This window comes from Sminthopsis crassicaudata, chromosome 4 (assembly GCF_048593235.1).
Source record: "Sminthopsis crassicaudata isolate SCR6 chromosome 4, ASM4859323v1, whole genome shotgun sequence".
NCBI classification, from domain to species: domain Eukaryota; kingdom Metazoa; phylum Chordata; class Mammalia; order Dasyuromorphia; family Dasyuridae; genus Sminthopsis; species Sminthopsis crassicaudata.
In genome coordinates, this window is record NC_133620.1 from 150,091,216 (window position 1) to 150,114,421 (window position 23,206).

Below are 23,206 nucleotides of genomic sequence, written 5' to 3' on the forward strand. Positions count from 1 at the left end.
ACTGGAATAACAGAAAAGTTTCAGTCAGAACTTTAAAAAATACTCAGTCTCATATTCAGAACTAAATATTGACACTTTTAAAGATTAACTAAAATTGCTTACTTCAAAAAGAGATACCAAAACATATTTTAAACAAAAAATTACCTGGTTAGAGTAGTCTTCTAGCCTCTGAACCAAGCTATCCCACCTCTGAGTCAGTTCTTCTGAGTCACTACTGATCTTCTTAGAAATCCGGGGATTATTAAAGAGCTGACTTACATCATGGCCAGCCTCACTTAGCTGGTCCAGGGTCTGACGTTTCATTTCCATGTCTTCCTTCAAAATCTAATATTCAATTAAAAATCTTTGTTAGATGACTGTCCTAATAAGAATTTGTTTTCCTATTCCCCTAATTTAGAGTCGACACAGACACAATATAATAAATGGTAAATGATATGATAGCACTAGGTAAAAAGAAATGACTTCTGATACTAGACAGATTCTAGATTACATAATTAGCATAGGCTAAAATATACTTTTAAAAAAAATTATAGACCATCCAAGGCAGTAACATAAAAGGGAATGCTGGCAGAGTACTCACTGCCAGTCGCCGAACACTGACACTCAGCTCCTTTTGGTCTTTGAAGTTGCTTGTCTGCACTTTATTTAAAGCCTCTTCTTTTTCAGTTAGCCAAGCTTTCAGCAAACACTATAGATAAAGATGATAATACCAAATGAATACTAAAATTAGAGAGCAATTCTCATATCAAAATCATCAGGTATTTAAAAACTATCAAGTGTTATTTCCCTAGAAGCCCCTTCTAAAACAAAGAGTCTTCAACAAACACAAAAGTTTAAGAGATACACAAAAACCAGTTAAAAATGAAAATACCATGCCAAGGATACTAATGAAATAAATAAGATCATGGCAATGAACATTCAACCAAAGAAAAAGGAAAACATTGAATACAATTAGATCATACCTTTGAAAATTATGCTCTTTGCATTTTAAACAAATTTATCCAGAATTAAATAAGTGCTTGAGTAAATAAAAATCATTCTCAGGTAGGCAAGATATCTGAGACATGAAGGTATAGCTCATTTTTAAGCAAGATTAAGAAACCAGAACTTGGGGCAGCTAGGTGGCGCAGTGGATAGAGCATGAGCCTTGAATTCAGGAGGACCCAAGTTCAAATTTTATCTCAGACACCTAACACTTCCTAGCTGTGTGACCCTGGGCAAGTCACTTAACTCCAGCCTCAGAAAAAAAGATAAAGAAAAAGAAACCAGAACTTACAGATTCAATGTCCAAAATTACCAGGTCAATAGATCTGTAGATAACTTCAGAAACACACAAAGACAACTCAGAAATCATCCACCATAAACTTTTATGGTCTTAATCTCTTTCAAATGAGTTGATATTGAGCAATGTATATATTCATGAGTTAAGCAGGAATAAGAGTAGGAAATCTTCCAAGATCCTTTTACAATTTGATTCAATGATATAAGAACATATGGGAGATAGAGAGCCCTAAAAACTCTAGTCTGGAACTTCTTGCTAAATCAAATTAATCTGGTCTCTATACAAGCATTTGCATTTAAGGTAAATGTGAATAGAAAGAATTAAAACCTGGTCCATATCAATATTACTCACCCAACCATGTAATTTATGAAAAGATGAGTGAGTTGGAAAGAAGAATGAGGGAAGAGTACATAAATTATTTTTATTCTGTCTGGACTATATCTACTACTTCCTTAACAACAACAATAACAACAACAAAAAAAAAATCTGTTTTCTTTGAGAGAATTATTCACAAATATCTATTTATGTTTTCATTTATTGGGCTGTCAGAAAAGTTCAAGAGATTTACCTTTGCTTTAGCATTTGATAGATGTATTGGATGGAAATGACAGCAGATAGAGTTAAAATATTTTGCAGTTTCCTAAAAATATTTTGCTGAAGTTGGAACTAATTCCCTGAACTCATTTTCAATTATCTTGAAGTCGCTGTACTTGGGTGAACAATAATCCCTTGACAGATTATTTAATCGAATATAGTACGGGACTTGGATTTAGCTCATGCATCTACAAGAAATCAATATATCAAGCAAAAATGATGGCTTCAATTTTCCCAAGAGAGTTTCATTACTAGAGCATTTCTGTCACATGTGAACAAGACTAACCTCTTCCTACATTACCTAGTGGCAGTACATTAGGTTCTGTTGAAAAATCTCAAAAGAAATAGAAAGCTTAAATGCTTGTAAATATGGAAAATCTCATGAAATTGTTTCTTCTTTACTTGAGACCACAAATTACACAGTTTACATGACACAGTTCAGAAATATGGTTTAGAGCAATCTAAAAGGCACAGTCTAATTACCACCTATTTCTTCCTATTATAAAGGTAGGATATAAATTTTAGATTTCAATATATGGTATTTAGCCCATTTTCAACAGAAGCCATAATTCTTAAGCAGTCAGAATTATTCCCATTAATGCTGAAAACGAAATTTAGCATTCCTGCTCCTCCTTTTGACGTCATGATTCACATTAACATAAATGGCAGTCTCTTACTCAATGAGGTGTAATATTTCAGTCATCTTTGAAGTTCTGAATCTAATTGAAAATGCATATTGGTGTTATGATGAATGTGGGAGAAGACAAGAAACTACAACAATTTACTGACCCATACATGTCTTTCATGAGACATCTCTAAACAGGAGATATGCAAATTTAGAGACATCTCTACTATAAATGTGTATATTACAGACTATTTGTGCCCAACCTGTGGTACAGCTTTCCAGATTCTTATTAATCTGATCACACACAGTGGGACACACTATTATGCTTGAACCCAAAATAGTGATGTAATTCAGATCCTCTTCAAGAACAAAGGCTAATAGCCTGCCAACCATACATACCTCTTTCCTAAATCACTTTTAATCACTCATTATAATCACTCAACTACTTATCTAATCCTGAAGGTTACATTTCAAGCAACTTGAGGGCCGGACTCAGCTGAATCAACTGCTTCAGGACTTAGGACACAATGCCTCACATTCAGGAGACAGTCAGTAACTATTTGATAAATGTCTAATGACTAACCAAAACCAAAGAAATTAGCTAAATAAACCAGCCAGTTTCTTTTGTGTTATTTTCATCCAACTGTTCTCAAACATTACATATTTGCATTTCTACTAAACTATTTGTAAAACATAGGTGTTTCTCTTTAAAAAGAATAGCCCTGATGTTTGTGGAAAAACACAACATCTAAAAATATTAAGTTGAATAACTGAATATTGTGAAAACAAAGCTGGAACATGTCTTTAATTTGTTATTTCTGAAGATAGCAATGTGAAAGGAAAATAAAAAATGATTCACATACTAAAGTAATATTTGGTCATAATAGAGGAATTCATTATCAAAACAATAACTAGAACAAATTATTTGGCTAAATCCAATAATATTTTATTCAATTGATATCAACATAAGGAATAATGCAACTTGGATCAAATGATAGTTAACTTCATTAATCTCTGATAATCAACAAAGAATTTATTCAAAAATGAAATTATCATGCTATTTGTGAGAGGCACTTTTTTTTTTGGAGGTAGGGAGAGTAACAAATATTTGATATCAACTGCTAGGGAATGGTCCTCTACAAATTCTACTGCCACAATGCAAACTGACAATTCAAGAATAGCTCATAGCTTAGGGGGTTGCCTGGGGTGCTAGAGGTTTCAGTGTGTTTATATGTTAGTCCTGAATGTGTAGCCCTCCTTATTTACGCTAAAACACTGCTTTTCCAATGCAACAAAAAAGATGACTGTAAGGATACAGTTGCATACATAAGTTGCATACAATCTAATAAGTAAGATAAAGTATACCCAACCACAATACAACTTATAATATATACAATATTGCAAAGGACTGTCATAATTTGGAAGAGGGAGATCAAATTGTTATTAATTTAGTTACAAATTGATTATAAAAATTATAGCTACTAATTAATTACCTGTCATAAATTAAACCAATAAAACTTTATGAAGTTCTCTATATATTACCTGGTTTAACAAATGTTCATTTATAGTTTCTACATTTTACAGAAAAGTAGTGATCCAAGTGTTAGGGTTCTATAACATTGTCATTGAACTACAGATGAAATCAAAAATTTATTAAGATAAAGCATAATGAACTACATATATACTCTGACTTTCAATGACAAAATGGAGAGAGGGAAGAATTCTGAAGAAAGCCAAATGGAAAGGCCACTAATTTGCAGGAGCTAAAATTGTAAAGATTTGATAGCACATCTTGAAAAGAGAATAAATAAGCCTTTAAAATGTAAATTAGGTATTATTTATGCCTAACATAGAACATCGAAAAGCATCAAGTATTTTTGAAACTATTTCTTCATTTAGTGATAAACATGTGAAATCCTAGACAAAAGATTCATATAGTTAAACTTTTTGAAATTGGTTGTAATTAAACAAAGTTTTCATATTTTAAAAATTTCTGCTTTTGGTACTTAAGGTAATTGTTACTTACCTGTTCTTCCAACAGTTCCTGCCACAATATATTAATCCTGTGCAATGTGTTCCCACGTTCCTCAGTCCAACGGCAAACAGCTGTCCATCGTTCACCAAGTTTCTGAAAATGATAGGAAATTTTCCTTCATATATTCTAAACTTGTAGATGTAGTGTTACTTTCTCAAAAACAGCTTCAAGAAACTTGTATTTAATTGTTATTTATCTAAGAAGCAACTAAATAAGTGATTAATTTATAAACAATTTTATATCCCTATGAAACTGACATTTTCATAATGGAAGTTTCAAAGAACTCTATTTATGATCTAATTACAATAAGTGTTATTAAAATGCCTATCACTATCCAAAACAATTCTTCTAAATTATTATAGTCATATTTTTTTCGACCTCACCTTTATTTTCTATTATATCCCTTCTCTCCCACCCCAAATAACCATAGCTCAATTCAAAGAACAAAAGAATTTTTAAAAAAGAAATAAATTCAGTAAGACGAGGCAACATTAAAATAAAATCAGATAGCATATTCAGTATTCCATATCCATGATGTCCTCTACCGCTGGGGGAAAAAAAAGTTATACATGTCATTCTTCAGAGATAAATTAAGCCAGTGTATTATATAACATACAGTTTTTATTATGTTATTGTTCTGCCTATACACATTGTTATGGTAACAATATATTGTTTACCCCAATTGTCTTCACTTCACTCTGATCTTACTTAACCATATCTCCCTGTGCACTTCATATTCATCATCTCTAACAGTGTGAGAATGAGTAATCATATTCATGCATCATAATTTGTTTAAACATTCCCCAATTGATGAGTATCTAATTTATTACCAATTCTTTGCTGTTATAGAAACTTAAAAAATTTCAGTATAAATATTAGAATTTTATTTTAATTTTGGCCCATTGTGGTATAGTTTGAGGCCACAGAGCAAGATAGGAAAAAATCCTAGACTTGACCTGTCCAAGGTTTATTTCAACTTCTAACACATATTCTGTGACCATGGGGAATTTATCAAATTTCTCTAGTGCTCAATTTCCTCATCTAGCATCTGAACATAAAAATAACTGAGACTATCCTCATAGGACCACTGGGATAACCAAATGTCTTGGACAGTTCTCTAACTTTTCCAATTTTAATTACATACTTTTACCTTATGCAAACCAAGACATGGCTACAAGATGTGCCTACATTTGTATTTACATGCAACAATATAAAATTATATAAAAGACTGCCATCTTAAATTTACTAAAATATTATTTAGAATTATAAGTGCATAGGAATTAGAGCTAAAAAGGCAAAGTGAGAGCATCTGGTCTAAGAAATCCAAACCCTTTTTTTTTTTTTTATGTTACAGATCCTTTTGGCAGTTTTTAATAAAGATAAACTACATTTTAAAATAATCTTTTCAAAAATGCAGACAATGAAACAATTAGGATTACAAAGAATTATAATGAAATATTGATTATGTTGAAATAGTTATCAAAAAAATTAAATTTTTATAAACCCAACTACATAGTTTACAGGTTAAAAAATCCCTAACTTGGTAGAAGAACATTTGGCAAACTCAAAGTCCAGAGGATATGGATTCCCCGAAAGTTACTCAAGCAAAGATTTTTAAGTAGCAGAAGTCAAATTCAAATTTAGATTTTTTGGTTATAAATAGAGTACTTTTCTACTATAGCCATTTATGATAATCAAAGTACTAACTATATTTTCACATTTCAACATGAGGAGAAAAAACCTACCTTTGTCAGAAGATATTTTCTCCCATTTTAATTAGTTCAACAAAAGTTAATATTTCTATTCATTTTTATATTACTTCAAAAAATATCTCCAATGTGGGGCAGCTAGTTGGTTAAGTGGATAGAGCACCAACCCTGAAATCAGGAGGACCTGAGTTCAAATCTGACCTCAGTCACTTAACACTTCCTGGCTGTGTGATCTTGAGCAAGTCATTTAATCCCAATTGCCTCAGCCTAATATATATATATATATCTCCAACAATTCAATCATCATTCTTTCATGGTTGTTCAGTTAAATAGAAAAGGATAAATGTAATTTTTCTAAAAGATTTATACTGGAAAGTACACTTAACTATATTTATTGAAAAGAGAGGATTTGAGGATTTTTGAGGATTTTAATTACATAAGGAAAAAACAGGCTCTTCTACTGTGAAATGCATTGAGAATTAAGGCAGTAAAGCATATGCTTGGCGGAACTAGTCCACTTCATTGACACCCAAAAAAGGCTTCTAAAAGTTGAATTTATGGTATGCTAACAGTAGAGAAGTGGATGAACATTTCAATCAATTTTAATCAACTAATCAAATGTTTCAGAAGGGCAAATACATAGCTGATTGATATAAGTAAAAAAATACAATAATTAGAAGTATACAAAAGCAAAATGGGCTTCTCTTTGAGGGACGGAATGGAGATCATCAACAGAAGACTGTTTGACAGGAATGCCATAGGAAGGAGTTGCTATTGAAAGCCCCATCTTCCTAATTGTTTGGCGCGGAGAGGAGGGGGGGGGGCGCAGTTTAGAGTGATCCTTTTTAACTCTAAAATTCTAATATCATCACACAGGTAAAGTAATATCGATCAGGAAATCCACAAGTCACCAAAACAAACCTCTCCAAGTTTTCTAAAAATTCATCTATACCTTAGCTTTGCAAATGCAGAAAACATCATATTCAAAGAACAGTTATTGAAGCTTGCCTATGGCCCAAGACAAGAATAGACATATATAACCTTGAGTTTGCTAAGAAAGCAGAGGGAAACCTGACAGAGACTTACATAAGCTCCAACAAATAAGGGTCATAATTCACATGTTTTATGTGTTCAACTATTTACCTGCAGTTGATCTTCCAAGACAGCCGTAGCACTTTCTCCACTGTTCTCATCAACAATCACAACCATATGAGTTAATGAATTCACTTTCACCTGCTCTGTCTCAAGATCATTTTGCAGTTCCTAGGGGAAGAAAAAAAAGGCCAACTATTATACCCACTCTTGCATATTTTCCCATTTAAAAATCCACTAAGTTTTCATTAGTAATTAAAAACACTTAATGGGGCAATGTATTTAAATTTCCAACCATTAACTTAACGATTTTTACTAATGGAACCAATAGTCTACACATCTCTAAATTCCACAGCAAATCAAGGAAATTTGAAAATCTAATAAATATCATGTACATTTCCATAAATAAGTTAACACTATTTTGGGGGGATCTAACTAAAAGTACAAAGAAGTCCAGTATAAAAGGTCCAGTAGAAGAGGTCCAGTGTAATGATGAGTTGTACAGTAGAAATATAAGTAGAGATATATTTCTTCCTAACTTTCCTATTTCTTTTGAGAATACCACAATCTTTTCAGTCATCCAGATTTACAAATTTGATCAAGAATGATGCTTTACTCCTATATCAAATAATCATCAAATTTTGCCATTCTAAGACTAAAACATTTCTCACATCTGTACTTTCTCTCTACCCATAGAACCAATGTCACAATTTGAGTCTTTACCATTTCTTCTGTTCTTTACAATGGCTACAGTTACTGAAGTATAAAATAATAAATAAAATAAAACCTAAAATACAGATCTGCTCAGTATTCCCTACAGCCTCACAGATAAAATACATAGTTTTCTCTTTAGCCTTTAGATCCCTTCACAATCTGCATACAATCAAACTTTAATGATTAATTTCATATCGATTCCTCTAACCCACTATGCATTCCAATCCAACTAGTCTACTTCCTGTTTCCCATGACATTCTATCATCCCTTTCTGTACAGGGTGTTGCCGACAACTTGAATACTCTCCTTTCCTCATTTCTGACTTTTAGAGACTCTAGACAAAATCCAACAAAAGCACAACTTCTAAAAATAGTCATTTTATGATCTCCTCAGTTTTTGCTGCTCATTCTCCCCCCAAAATTACTTTGTATCTAAATTGTAAAAATGCGGTATTGTCCTTTCTCTATGTATGTCCTCCCACAGTAAAATCTAATTCTTCAGGGGTAGGGACTATTTCATTCCTCATTCCTAGCATAATGCTTGATAAGCAAGAAATATCTGATGAACTGACTGATTAATTAATTGGAGAATCTAAGAAGTACTGAGCTTGATTACATAAGTATATAGAATCAGGGTCCATATAATTTAGTGAAATTACAAATGAGTTATCACAGAAAAGTCCAAAGCTATGTCATAAATGGGGAGCTACAGAGATAGTAAAATTTCTATTAGACTTGGAGATTCAGAAGCAGAGTGCAAAGAACATTACTGGAAAGAACTCAACTTCTTTCAGATTCTTTCACCATCCATTATAACCACTCCTCAAAAAATTGAGGTAAGAAAAAAATTTATCCTGTTATGTCCTCAATCCACATGATTCATTTAAATGAAAAGTGAAAAATCTCTACTTTAACTTACTTATTTGGCAGATATTCTTGGACAAAAAAAGAGAAAAAGACTGAATGGAAGATAATGAAATACCTTCTATAAAGCAATTTGTAGCAGACACCTTAAATTTTCCTTTTTCAATAATAACTAAATGATCAACAAATAAAGACTGGAACTCAATTATCAATTCATAAAATGTGAATCAATTTTTCATAAGAATAGTGCATATTTATGTGACAAAATTTTCCATTCCATGAATATAGCCCATTATCTCCTCAATATTACTACCTTCACTCACTAGCAAATTCATGGTTCCTGGCATTAATGAGAAGTTACTGCCAGATGTTTCCAGCAGAAAAGATAAAACATTACTTTGAATTTAAAATACTAAGTCTACAACTGAGTATTTTTTTTATTCCTCATAGCCCATTCCTTCCTCTGCTTACACATGAAAAGACTAAGAAATGGAAGTACAGAGATTTTCCAGGAAACTTGCCCTCAGTTTCTAAACAACAAGGACTTTCTCCTTTCTGCACTTACAATTGTAAAAGGCAGTGAATTCTTAGAATGCTAAATGCTACTTTTCATATTAAGTATAGTATACAAGAAATATTAGACAGATTTACTTTATGTTCTTCCAACTTTTTCTTTAAGGACTGTAAATCATCATCCAAGGGGGACGCTTCCATCTTCTGAATGCGTTCTTCTGTGAGAGTCAGCCAATCAGAGAGTTGCTGCAACTGCTTCTTCTGCAACTCCATGAGTACATCATGTAGCCTAACCATCAAAGAACATAACACAAATTTACTAACACAAGCTTTCATTATCAGATGAAAAGTAAAAATCTAAGCACCAGAAAAGAACAAAATAACATACCCAATTCTAATCATCTAAAGTACCATTGAGGATTAAACTTTTGTTCTCTCCATAAACTGAAGTCAAAGAAATACATGCAAAGAACTAAAATGAGCACCACCCTCAATTCATAACAGAATAATTGTTTCATGAATCAGGAATTCCTGTTTACTGAATAGGTCAAAACTGCTGTGAAATGCAGTCTGTCCCTTATTCTACAATACATGGGCTAAATGAATACACTAAAAAATGCTTTAGAACAAGTTAAAATTTATCAATTTGATAAAAAAAACATGTATATACTTTCATAATGCACTATTTCTATAGCTACCAGTAGTCTATTTTACTCCAAACTGGTTTCTAATTAGATCTTTTAACTCAAGTTTTGTCAAGTGATCAGAAAAAAAAATTAAGAACTAAGAAAATTTAATTATGCTTTTCAACAGAGAATATTTAATGACATTTATTTTTCAACAATATCATGTAAACTACTTTATTCAGTTTAGTCAGCCAAGGAACAAAATTAGAATGTTCCTGGCTGTAACTTACCGGGACTGCCTATCCATACTTTCCACTCTGAGAGCTTCCCAACGAGAATTCAGTAGTGTCATTTGTTCCTGAATCTCAAATTCTTCTTCATCTGATAGAGTGCCCTGTGTTATCAGTTGATTTCCAGCCTGCAGGACACTACCAACACTGCTCTGATGTGCCGTCAATTCCATCATAAAGTCCTAGAAAGATACATGACTATACTTTGTGGCCTGTTCCTTCTGAGTAATCTTAATAAATTGTTAATATTTAGATATTAGTGCTGCAGAATAATACATTGTCCTCAAATGCAGCATGATTTATCTTCTTTATTTCTAGATATTAAGTCTCTAAAAATAGATATTAAAACATTTTGTAAGATCAAAAGTTTAAGTAGGTATTTTTCACTGGTAATGTTAAGGAACAATAAGAAATACCTCTGTGTTGAATTTTAACACAGAATGTACAATAACCCAATGAAGTTAGTATTATATATATATATATATATTTATATATAGCCACCCCCAGTTTCACAAATCAGGAAACTGGGACAATTATGCAATTAAATAATGTGCCTTAAGTCATATGGCTTCAAAATGATAAGAGCAAATAAATGAACCTAGTTTTTGAAAGTACAAGTCCTGGACTGTTTTACCACATTACACCAAATGAATTCATAACTTAAGAAATAATGCATGAAAAGAGTAGTGTTTTTCATGTACTTTCATATTCAAAGGACAAGCAGTGAAATCAATTGTCAGAAAGAGTCCACCATTACATTCACACACACTACACCAGACACACACACCCCCATCCAAAAAAACTACTATTCAGTCATTAAAACATTTATCTCTCATCACTTTTCATACACACACACACACACACACAGCACACACAGCACACACACACGTCACACACACAGACAATAATAGAATGGAAACTCTTTGAGGGCAGAACACTTTCACTTTTGTTTTTATACTCTCAGCACTTAATATTTCTTGGATTAAATTACTTTTAATTCAATTCAGTGTTTACTAAGCAAATTATTATTGCAAAACAATTGTTAGCTGGGTGAAATTAAGATGCAAGAAAAAACAATGTGGTGCTACCTATAGCCTCAACAAATAAGGAACTGCATGAAAGAACAAAAAAAAAAAAAAAAAATGTTTTAAGGCTTCTTTCTTTTAAAGAACATCATAACATTCAGACCAAAAAAGTTGTGTCGATTTTCAGGCTTACTACAACCTATATAATTTATAAGATTAAAATCCTAAATCTAATTCCAATCCTCAGTTAATCATCTGCCTAGAATTTCATCACAAAGTAGTTTAAATATTGCAAGCCTGAAAATGCCATGAACTTTCCAAAGAACATAATTTAGGAAAAATAACAAACACTATTGAAGTGCCTCTGTAATAAAGTAATGAACATTGTGCTTGATAATTCCTCATAGTAAAATACAGGTATTTACTTCATGAGTAGCAAACTGTTCTTTGACTTCCTCAACATCATCAGAAATGTCATCTTGGTCTTGAAAAGTGTCTTCAGCTGAAAGTAGCCATGTCAGAACTTCTTCCAAAGCTACTTGGTAACTATCTAGGTCCATATCCATTTCTGTGACGGTACTGGGAGTTTCAGCTCTAGAACCTTCATGTTCTTCCTCTTCTGTTGCTGCAGTCTATAAACGCAAATAATATCTTTGTAATAAGCAGAAGTAGTTTCCCATTACTAAAGATTAAGCCCTTCAATCAACCAACCAACCAATATTTAGGAAACATTAACTAAATCTGGAGCTCCACACTCTGTGTCTTTTGATCTAGAGAGGAATGATTAACCCAACAGAAACATTCAAAACAAGAAATAATAAAGGGCTTATTTATTACAAAATACAGTACAGAGAAGAAAGGTGATAGGTAATGTTGAGAATAACCAGAAAAATATTCCAAAAAGAGGTAGGTGTGACAAGAGTTCTCATGAAAGAAATACAGGAATTGTGGTTTTTCATAGTCCTTCCTCACTTAAATCCAATTCACTTGTATGTCACAACTTCAGCTCCCTGATGTCATGGTTGTCCTTGATAATGAAGGACAAAAAACAAGAACTGGAGATGTGAAACAGAACTGATACAGACTGAAATTAATTTAGTTGTTGTGTTGTGGAAATTAAAATTAGATGGTACACAGTATAATGCTTTAAGTACTGCATATGTTTAATTTCTGATGAAAATAAATTGAATTTAGACGAATAGTAGGGAACCAGATTATAGAATGCCTTGAAAATCAGGCAAAGAAATTTAAACATCACGTAACAGGCCACAGAGAAGCATTAGAAGTTTGACAACAAAAGGGTCACATAACAAATTCTATTTTTAAAAGATTACAAAAGTAAAGAGAGGATGGAATCAGAGACAGTAAAAAAAAGTTTGTTGCAGTCAGCTAGCAACAGAGTGATGAGGGGCTCAATTAGGCTAATGAAGCAGTAATGAAGCAGAAGACATATGTAAACACATTCTCATAACTCACTAATCTATACATACATAGACATGAAAAATGTTTTTGCAAGAAAACTAAAGATCTAAGAGAAATAGGAGACTGATAAATCAAAGAATTTGAAGTTGAATTACTACTAAAAGAACAGTGTTGATATAAAGAGAAACTAGGAAGTAGTGCTATTCCAAATAAAAGTGCGTAGATAATACATAGGAAAATAAAATCTATAGTCTAACAAACTGAATTCTATCTCTATTTTTTATGCACAAAACTCCATTTCCCATCTCTTTGCTTTGACTTTTATGGCTCCTTATTCTTATAACATAAACCCCATTCTCTTATGCCTATTAAAGGCTCATTATCTTCTTTTTAGTCATTCATTCAGGAAGAGGATCATGACATCAGAGAGGCGATGTCATGACATCAGAGAGGTGATGCCATGACATGCAGATGAATAGGATTGAAGTAAGAGAAGACTGGGCAAGGTCACCTGCCTCCCTTTCCCTTTCAGAGTCATCTAAATCCAATGCCAAGATAACAGATCAAGATGACTAGAGATGGCCCTGGATACAATAGGAGATGCAATGCTAAGCTTAAGATCACGATGCTCTCAATAAAGCCATTCCATATCGCTTAAAGCAGTAATGCCTTGACCCCTAAATTATCTTGCATCTATCATCTATTTGGTATATACCTATCTAAGTGCATTTGACTCATAGCTTGATAGTAAGTTTCTTGAGAGTAAGGACTATTTTCTCTTTGGCTGTTGTATTTCCAGAATCAGGTACACAGAAAATACTCACCAAAACGTTCCTTGATTACAATAAATGGAAGTACCCAAGAAGACAGTAGATGAGATTAAAGCTTGAATAGTGACATATAAAAGCTGAAGGGCATATCATCAAAGAGAAAACAGAAAGAGCAGAATAAAATTTTAAGAATGAAGTAAAGGCTAAATTCCATAATTAATTGAAACTTGACCAGAAAAATATCAAAAGATAAAAGAAAGGAAATTTTCAACTTATGTTTAGAGAAAGAAATAAGTGGGTAATAAATGTTTATTGAGCACTCACTATATATCTACCATTGTGCTTGGAAGCACGCATGCAAAAAAAAATTCCACTAGGAATTAGATATGCCAATAATTAGATTTGTTACTTTACTCCAGTTAACTATCTCTCTGGGCATTACTCTTCTCACCTATAAAATGAGAAGGGGGTCCTAGATGGCTTTTCAACTTCTTTCCACCTCTAAATCTGAGCACCAATGATAAAACTAGGGAATAGATTTTTCTGGGGGAAAAAACAATGTAAGAATTCTATATAGAAAACAGTGATGATCATAAGCCAAAATTGGTTTGCTACGTGCAGATAAAACTAATGTGCACCTCATTTACATTTCTGTTAACATTCCTAGACTAAAAGATATCAATGCAATATAACAGATACAGCTTAGCTTAATATATTTGAAAAAAAATGGTTCATAATATTTATACAAACACCAAGGACTAAAAAGTACTAAATAATAAGTTAATGCAAAGGATTCATAATTGGGTGCTCAACCAAACCCAAAGAATTTTCCTTAATTGGTTGATGTCACAGAGATTTCAAAAAGTTACTATAAGAATCCTGTACTTGGTCCATTCCAGTGTCAAACTCAAATCTCTGAAGAATAAAGCACAAGCATGCATTTCAAACTGGCAAGTAAAATAAAGTCAAAAGTAATAGTAAATACTGTTTCAGACAAACTCAGAATTTTCAAGGATTCTGATAAGGTGATATGGGCTGTAATTAATCTGGCATAATTTATCAGAGGTAAAAATAAAATCCTGTACGTAAGGTTTTTTAAAAATCAACTAGAAGAACACATGATGGAAAACAATAACTCCAAAATTCACATTTTTAAAAAAAGGAGCATTAAGCACTTTAAGATATCTCAAGCCAACATCATGCAGTGCCTTAGAACCACATCATAAGAAGCATAGAAAAAGTATCCATAAGATCACAAAGGGTCTAAAAATTATGTCAATAAAAGACTTAAAAGGTTGTCAAGAATTAACCTAGAAAAGAGAAGATTTGGAGGGATATGACAAGCTATTTTATCTGAAGTTTGAAGAAAAGGAAATAGATTAAGTCTATCAATTAGAAAAAAAAAATAGGTGCAAAAGAAAAAAAAAAGTTATAACAAGGTAGATCTTAATTTAGTATATGTAAAAATTTCGAATGATTAAAAAACATTTTACAAAAAATGGGAATCCCTGTGAGTTCTCAAAACTCAAATTATTTAAGAAAAGAGTGGATGACAACCTGCCAAAATTCTGCAGTAGAAAGACTAAAGTCATCTCTAAAAGAATCTTTACTACCAGAATTCTATAAATTAAAGAACTGCTCAGTCAAAAAATAGGATAAATTCTATATGGAAAACTTCACAGCAAAATAACTAAAAAAAAAAAGGGGGGGGGTGGGGAATCTTCATAAATTCTATTTGTTTCTCATTAAAAATATTCAATTGAAAATAAGTAAGTGAAAGTTGGAGAGCAGGAAAATAACAGGAACCTTTGAATTTATTCCTTCTAATGAAAGACAAGTTTCTAATCCTACAAAATGCCTTTTGATTTCAACGACCGTGCAAGATTGAAGAAAAAACTATTTGGATAGAAAAAGAAGTGAAAGAGTAAACTGAGATAAGAGAATGGGTTTTTGCCATATAATAAAATGCTGTAACCCTAAGATGAAAGCCTTTTCTGTTGCTTGAATATTTTGCCTCGTTTTTAATTAGAATTTATAAACGTCTGCCCTGTTGGAACCTAAATAACCCTGGCACATGTCTAAAGTAAAAAGGAGGGGTAGAGAAGAGGTGCACACAGGATATTATCAAAGTACAATACTCTCAAAGTGAGCACCTGACTAGTTCCTGTATTTTCTCTCCTCCTAGATTCCTTTGTTCAAATGAAAATTAAAGGGAAAGAATCAGATCACACCACTCTACTTAAAAGCTCAATGGCAAAAGGAAATGCAATACCTGAAAATGAGCATCACTTCAGACAAAACACAGTAGCCTTTTTTGGCAGTTCATGCAAGGAAACTGTTTTAAAACATACCAAAATACAAGCAGCCAGATAGAATGGAAATAACATAGGACAGTGAGAAGTGTAATAGGCTAAAAATCAAGAGACCTGGGTTTAAGGCTTACTCTTCCCTTTTGCAATTTTAGATAAATTATTCAGTCTCTTTCTATATCATTTGCTCCACTGCATTTCTCTCTCACAATGGAGAAAAAGTTAAAAAAAATCCTGCAAGATGATAACATTTTGAGTTTCTTGGAGAACAACAACAACAACAACAGGTCAGGGCAAGCAAAATATTTTATATTAAATATTTTATTAAATCCACTTGAAAATATTGGCCAGTTAAATGATTCTCTGTGAGGAAACTGATGCTAAAAAGTAAGAGGTGGTACTGGAAATAGTGATGGTGACCAATGATAATAGCCACAGTATCAGCAGCTGAAATTTATAGCTGGCCTTAAGTTTTTCAAAACACTTCATATTTATTATTTAATTTTAGCCTTACTACTGGACTAAAGGCATTATTATTCCATTTTGCAAATAAGCAGATTAAAGCTCAAAGGAGTAACTTATTCTCATAACAAATACTGTTAAATTGAATTTTCTCTAGTTCACACTTAGAGATTTTCTACTAGATATGAAATCTAGTCTTCCAGACAAGAGATGGATTCCTCTATTTAAAAATATGTCCTAGAAATACAATTATGTTGCATTCCTTTACAAATAGAGATGAGAAAGCCATAGTAATTTTAGAGAAAAATCAATCAGATAATATTTATTAAATGCTTACTATGCAGCTATTAGGAAGTAAGAATATACATACAAAGAACAAAACAATCCCTATTCACAATGAGTTTATAATCTAATGAGGGAAATGAGTATTAATATATATATATATATATATATGTACATATATATATATATATATATATACATACACATATATAAAATGTAAAATGTAAAAATATTGAACATAATTATCAAATTAGGCAATTTAGTTGACTCTGCAGTAATCTAGAAGAAATAACTGCCAACTGAAAGAATTAGGAATGGGTTCCAAGAAAGAAAGATTCAGCTTGAACTAAATGTTAAAGAGAGGAACTCTAGGAGGTTAAGAGGATGTTGCTGAAGATATTCCAAAGAAGGAGATGGAAGATGGTCCTGAGTGAGAAATACATATAGAAGTTTGATTAGGCAGCTGAAGTCAGAAGTTTGGAAAGATAAACTCGGACAAGATTGAATAGAGCTTTAAATGCTAATAAGAGGAGCTTATATTTTACCTTGGAGGCTATAGAAAGCCACTGAAAATGACTGAGTAAAAAAGTAGCATGGTTAGAATAGAACTTAAGGGAAATTACTTCAGCAGGAATAAATTTCTCTATCAGAATAGTGAGAAACTGGAAAGAAGAAGATCAATTGAGAGACTACAGCAATAATTGAAAGGAAAGATGATGAGAGCTTGAACTAAGATATATAAGTTGAAATCTAGGGTAGCTAGCATTCTAGTACTTAAAAAAAAAACACCAAGTAATATTATAATAACAGAATGTATCAGTGTAAAAGCATGGCATACTTTGTTTTATTTTGTTTTTAATTCTATTACTTTGGGAGGAAAGATTAGAAAGATACTAAAAAAGAAGTCAAACACCAAAGACCCAGATGGTAGTATGAAAAAAGATTTAGAAAATAGCTCTGAAATTTGCTAGGTATGTGGATAATATTTTTAAATGATAATAATAATACTGAGTATGATGGTGATGATGATAATGGCTTAGTAGTGTCTATAATGTACCAGGCACAGTGCTAAATGCCTTGCAAATTTCATCCTCAAAATAACTATGGTTGATAGGTGTTATTAATTTTTATATATTTGAGAAAACTGATACAGAGGTTAAGTGATTTGTTCAGATAAATGTCTGAGATTGCATTTGAATTCAGATTTTGCTGAATCCTCCATCTATCCACCTAATTGTCTCAAATGGAAACAACATCTTCATTTGACAACTCCAAGACTTGATATTCTGATATGACCTTCCAAACAACTTCCAGATATAAGAATTCTCTGACACTTACTTGAACAGTAAATTCTCCTTCTTCACATTCTTTCTTATATCTCCTTGGAAGAGTTTCAACTTCCCGAATATCTTCCATGGTGACTTGCTGAGGAAGCACCTCAAACAAAGATGTTAAATACATAATTATGGATTTCTTGTCAGGAAGCTGAACAGCAACATCTATAAATGGAAGGAAATAAGAAATAGCTTAAACTTCTCATGTAAAATATGTGAAAAGAATATATTAGATTAATCACTCAAAGTTAGAAATCATAATCCTCCAACTTGCACATGAACAATAGCTAGTCAATAGCATATCAAGTTAATAAATTATTTCTTTGAAATACCATAACTCACTAAGTTGCTATTCTGTATGAGAGGCATAAAAATATTTTATTTTATATATTCCCTACCCAGAAAGTTATGCAAAAATATTCCAAATTCATGTGTGCAGATGATATAGCTACATTCCCAGTAGCCATATTAGCTTTCAAATTTTGGTTCTTTTACCAAAACTTTTTGGCAGTAGTAAACAAAATCTAATAATTATTTGTCACTACATATGATACAATCAAAAAGGTAGTAAATTATGATATTCCAAAGAAATTCTATTTTTAAATTTCATATTCTATATGGTATTTACATATGGTAATTTACATACACACACATACTTCACCTCTCAAATTTGTATTGAAAAGAAACAGTGAATAACATCTTGATTTATGATAAATAAACTAAAAAAATATCAATGCTAACCCATTTACTGTTTAAAATTGGTGTGTCACTTAGGTAAAAATCAGGAATATTTTAAGTAAAATATTTTAATATTTTGGTAGTATATAAATATATAATATAATATAATTAAATATTTAAGGAAAAAAATATTTTAAGTTAAAAAAAAAAAAAAACTGCAGAAATGCATGGCCTTACATTTTAAATTAAACAAATGTAAATTATACTTATTGCAACCTGTTTAAGGATCCTTATATTAGCTAAAAAGAAATATTTTGGAACATTTCTTTTCAAATTCAAGGGTCCATGCATGTGTTCACTGCCAAAGTACAGTCAAAAATTGTCATATAGTCAAATATATGATGCCTCTTAAGGCAATGGCAATTGTGGCCAATTTTCTGAATTACAAAATGCCTTAAAATATTTAAAAATTAGAAATGAAAATTTTATATATTACCTTCAGGATCTAATAGCTTTTCAATTCCCAGATGTTTTTGAGCCTTGTTAAAAGCATGTTCCAGTCTTTCAATTGGGGACATTTTAGTAACTCTTTCCCAGTTAAAGAGATCGGGTCTGAAAAAACAAGATCAACAAAGTCAACATAAAAGACAATGTAATTATTATGATAGTCTAATATAAAGTTTGTTTTGGGTCTTGTAAATGAAAATAATGATTTGCTTTCTATATCACTATTGTCTATAATCCAAATATCATTAAACATATTACAAATCTTGAATGAGCTATGTGTGTAACCAATATACCAATAAACCAATATGAGCTACGTATATAACCAATAACGAAATATAATTCACAAAAAAGAAATATATCAGAAAAATTGATTTATTCAACATTTACTGGGCACTCAAACTCTAAAGGAAAAAGTGTAGTCATATCCCTATTGAATGAATTGCCAATTTCCTTAGTATTATCCTATTCTTAAAGGACTAATTTTCTGCAATAACCACTGTTCCTCCTTCTAATTTCTGTTAGCTAAACTACTATTTTGCCTGGTTATCATGTTTAGAACTTTAGTACCAACTTTGACTCTTCTACATTATTTCTAACACACTATGGCCAAACTATGAAACTGACTTCTCTCATTTTTTCATGGCTACCTTTCCTCTCTACTACTAAAACATTCATATTAAATTTCAACAACATCGATTTGGACTATTGAATACATATCTACATATCTTCTCAGATCTACTCTCTATCTCCAATTACTCCATCACAGTGTGGTCACACTAAATTTCTTTTTTTATTAATCTATCCCCATCATAGGGGCAGCTAGGTGGCGCAGTGGATAGAGCACCAGTCTTGAATTCAGGAGGACGCGAGTTCAAATCTGATCTCAGACACTTAACACTTCCTAGCTGTGTGACCCTGGTCAAGTCACTTAACCCCAGCCTTAAAAAAAAAAAAAAAAAAAAAAATCTATCCCCATCATTCTTTAGGTAAAATCCCTTTGTTGGCTTTACTCCCTAACATGTAAAACTCAGGTATATTTGCACAACATTCAAGACTTTCCACAATTTGATATTGTATCTTTCCATCTTCTTCTCTAGTTAACTATTCCCCATAAAAATCACCATACTTTCTCAAGTACATTCTTTTGATCATGCTGATCAAACCTGAAATAATCTTCCTTCAAAAAAACACACAAAAAAAAAAAAAAAAGAAACAACACTCTTCCCTGCTTGCTCAATCTCTATTCATTTTTTGAAAAAACTCAAAATATCACCCTCCTCCAAAAAAGAAAACAAAACAAAACAAAACAAAACAAAAAAAAAAAAAAAAAAAAAAAAAAAAACTTTGATATTTTAGCAAGGACTGCTAATATGCACTTTGCTTTTGTATATCTTATGCATTTAGTTTTCTTCTTAAAGTTATTTAAGAATATTACATCTCCTTTCTAATCTATAACTTTAATTGTGAGGCCATGTATTTCTGAACTTTTATCTCACCCAGCACCTCACAAAGCTCATTCTACACAGATTTTGCTTATATGCCTTTTTTTCCCTCTACCTACAAGGACATAGTATAAATCTCTCTTAAATTTTCTTCATAAGTAGCATTTGCAAACACAAATATGGGGCTAGAAAACTATAAGATAATTATTTCTAAACAAACAACAATACAAAAGAACTGCAAAAATAGTGTAGAAGGAAGAGGACAAAAAAGAAAACACAATTGCTAGAACTGAAATCAATAAATCAAAAGTGAGAAAATCCAGAAATCACAGTGTACATTATTTTTGATGCCAATGTGAAACAATAACTTTTTAGCTAAACTGACTTTTATTTCTGTTCCATAAATGAAAAAGGAATAATTATTCTTGTAATGAATCTTAAATTTAAGTGGCTACGTGAGATTTAAATGTTAAATAAAAGTGCCAACTATAAAGATGTGTTATGTTATGCTTTAACTTTATTTTTCAATTCTTACCAAGAAGACTTCCTATTGACCACAAAGTCCACATAAGACCTTGTTAAGGGTCTTATTAAATATTTTAATCACTATTTCCTCTATATTTTTGCCTTCCTTGTGGTCACTATTATCACAATAACTGAAGCCCACTGTGCACTAAAATTATATCTTCATTGTGTACTATAAGATGAAAATAGCTCTTAGAAAAAAGATTAAGATTCTTCATAGATATGCAATTATATTTGCTAGATTTAAGTACATGATATATAATAGAAATAGACAAAATAATTCAAAGCTATAAGATTTATATAAAAATAAGTCTACTTTCCTTATATATCTTTTATAAACTCATTCTTTCTTCAATAAATAAGGGCATACTTTATGGGTATGTTTAAACAAAGACACAAAAACAATGGTTCATTTTTACTGTCACTACACAAATACCATCTTGAAACCACTGATTATTTCTACAATTTAAAACATCAAAAATGTGCTGGTTTTCAAAAAAAACTTGAAATATGCACTAAAAATTACTTAGTATTTCAGGAGAAAATACAGACACACATGAAAATAAATGTCTGAGCCTACATGCTACTTGATTATCTATGAAAAAAATTCTTTGAATACACTGAAATCCTTCTTTTACTCCTCAAATGGTTTAAAAAAAAAAAGTCTTGGCAATAAGAATACTTGACACGAAAAAAGCTTTATTGTTTATGCATAAGATTGGCTGGTGTTTAAAGAGTGGGATTAAAGCATGCCAAACATTTTAACTTTTTTGGTTTAAATGAGAAAGTAGGTAGAAGAAATCATGGAAGCTACATTGGAGCCTCAGCATTTTCTCATGCAAAAAAAATCTCCACCCATAGTTTTCTTAGCTACCATTATTTCAACAAAACAATATATTATTTGGCTAAGTGAGCAAATAGAATTAGGAGATGGTACTTATAATTGCAGAAGAAAAAATGTATGCGTTCATATAGATTTGGCCTATAAGATCACTTAAGTCTCCTTCAAATTAATCTATAGCATTATGGTTCTAATGATCTAAAACTGTATAACATTTCTCACTTGTGTCGATGGAGAACAGCATTAAAGGCCAGTCCATCAGCCCAACTTGTAGTGAAATTGAGAACGTTGACCTGACTATAAGGCCTTGTTGACTGCCGAACCCAGCTCAAAAGAATCTTTTCACTGTTTGTTTGTTGTAGATCTGACATGATATCTTTCATGACATCTTTTACCTATTTATAGAAAAGCACATTTGACAAGTCAATTAGAAAAATTCTTTGAATGAAACATATTACATCTATAAACAGAACTATGCAACTCATATCTTTTACAGAAACAGGTTCTTTTCAAAACCACAGATATAACAAAGAAGTCCCTTTTTTAAAAATATTAGTTTTTCTGAAAGAAGGAAGAAAGAGATGGGAGATAGAGAGAAGGATACAGAAAGCAAGAAGAAAGAAGAAAAAAAGAACAAAGGAGAACTATTCATAGATTTTTTTGAATGAGGTCAAAGATAAAACCTATGTATGCAAAAGCAAAAGAAATTAAAATATGAGAAAGTTCTTAACTAGGGTCCAAGAATCTATTTTTATATATTTTTTTATTTTTAAGTAAAAAAAAAAAAACCTTTAAATTTATTTAATATTAATGGTATTTCAATATGATAGGTTTCCTTTTTAATACTACAGATTCCATTTTATATAGACATTTAATTTTTTTTTCTGATAAGAGGTTAACAGGTTTTATCAAATTACTACACATTTCCAAAATACAAAAAAGAAAAGGAGAGGAAGGAAGGGAAGGGGAAGGAGAAGGAGGAAGGAAAGGGAAAAGAGAAGGAGAAAGGGAAGGGGAAGGGAGAGAGGGAAGGAAGGAGGGAGGAAGGGAGGGAAGAAGAGAGGAAGGGAGGAAGGAGGAGAGGGAGGAAGGGAGGAAGGGAAAGAACCTTTCATGTAAAATATTGATACCTTTATAAAATACTACCACTTTTTGCATTTTATTCTCATGTAAAATCACAAAAAAGTACTCTCTCTCTTCGTTTCCCTTTTCCTAACCCTGACCCTCTCCCCCAATCCCTTTGTCTCACCTTAGCATCACAATGGA

General features: G+C 31.7%; 1 protein-coding gene across 1 annotated transcript in view; it reads right to left on the minus strand.

Moving 5' to 3' along the window:
* The window catches only part of UTRN (utrophin), a 533,723-nt gene that overhangs the window by 419,598 nt on the left and 90,919 nt on the right, over window positions 1–23,206 (minus strand). The window contains 10 exon segments of the mRNA XM_074309622.1: window positions 145–324; window positions 581–688; window positions 4,528–4,629; window positions 7,389–7,508; window positions 9,566–9,716; window positions 10,344–10,525; window positions 11,794–12,000; window positions 17,952–18,112; window positions 19,122–19,237; window positions 22,163–22,335. Of these exon segments, the coding sequence (XP_074165723.1) occupies window positions 145–324; window positions 581–688; window positions 4,528–4,629; window positions 7,389–7,508; window positions 9,566–9,716; window positions 10,344–10,525; window positions 11,794–12,000; window positions 17,952–18,112; window positions 19,122–19,237; window positions 22,163–22,335 (1,500 nt within the window).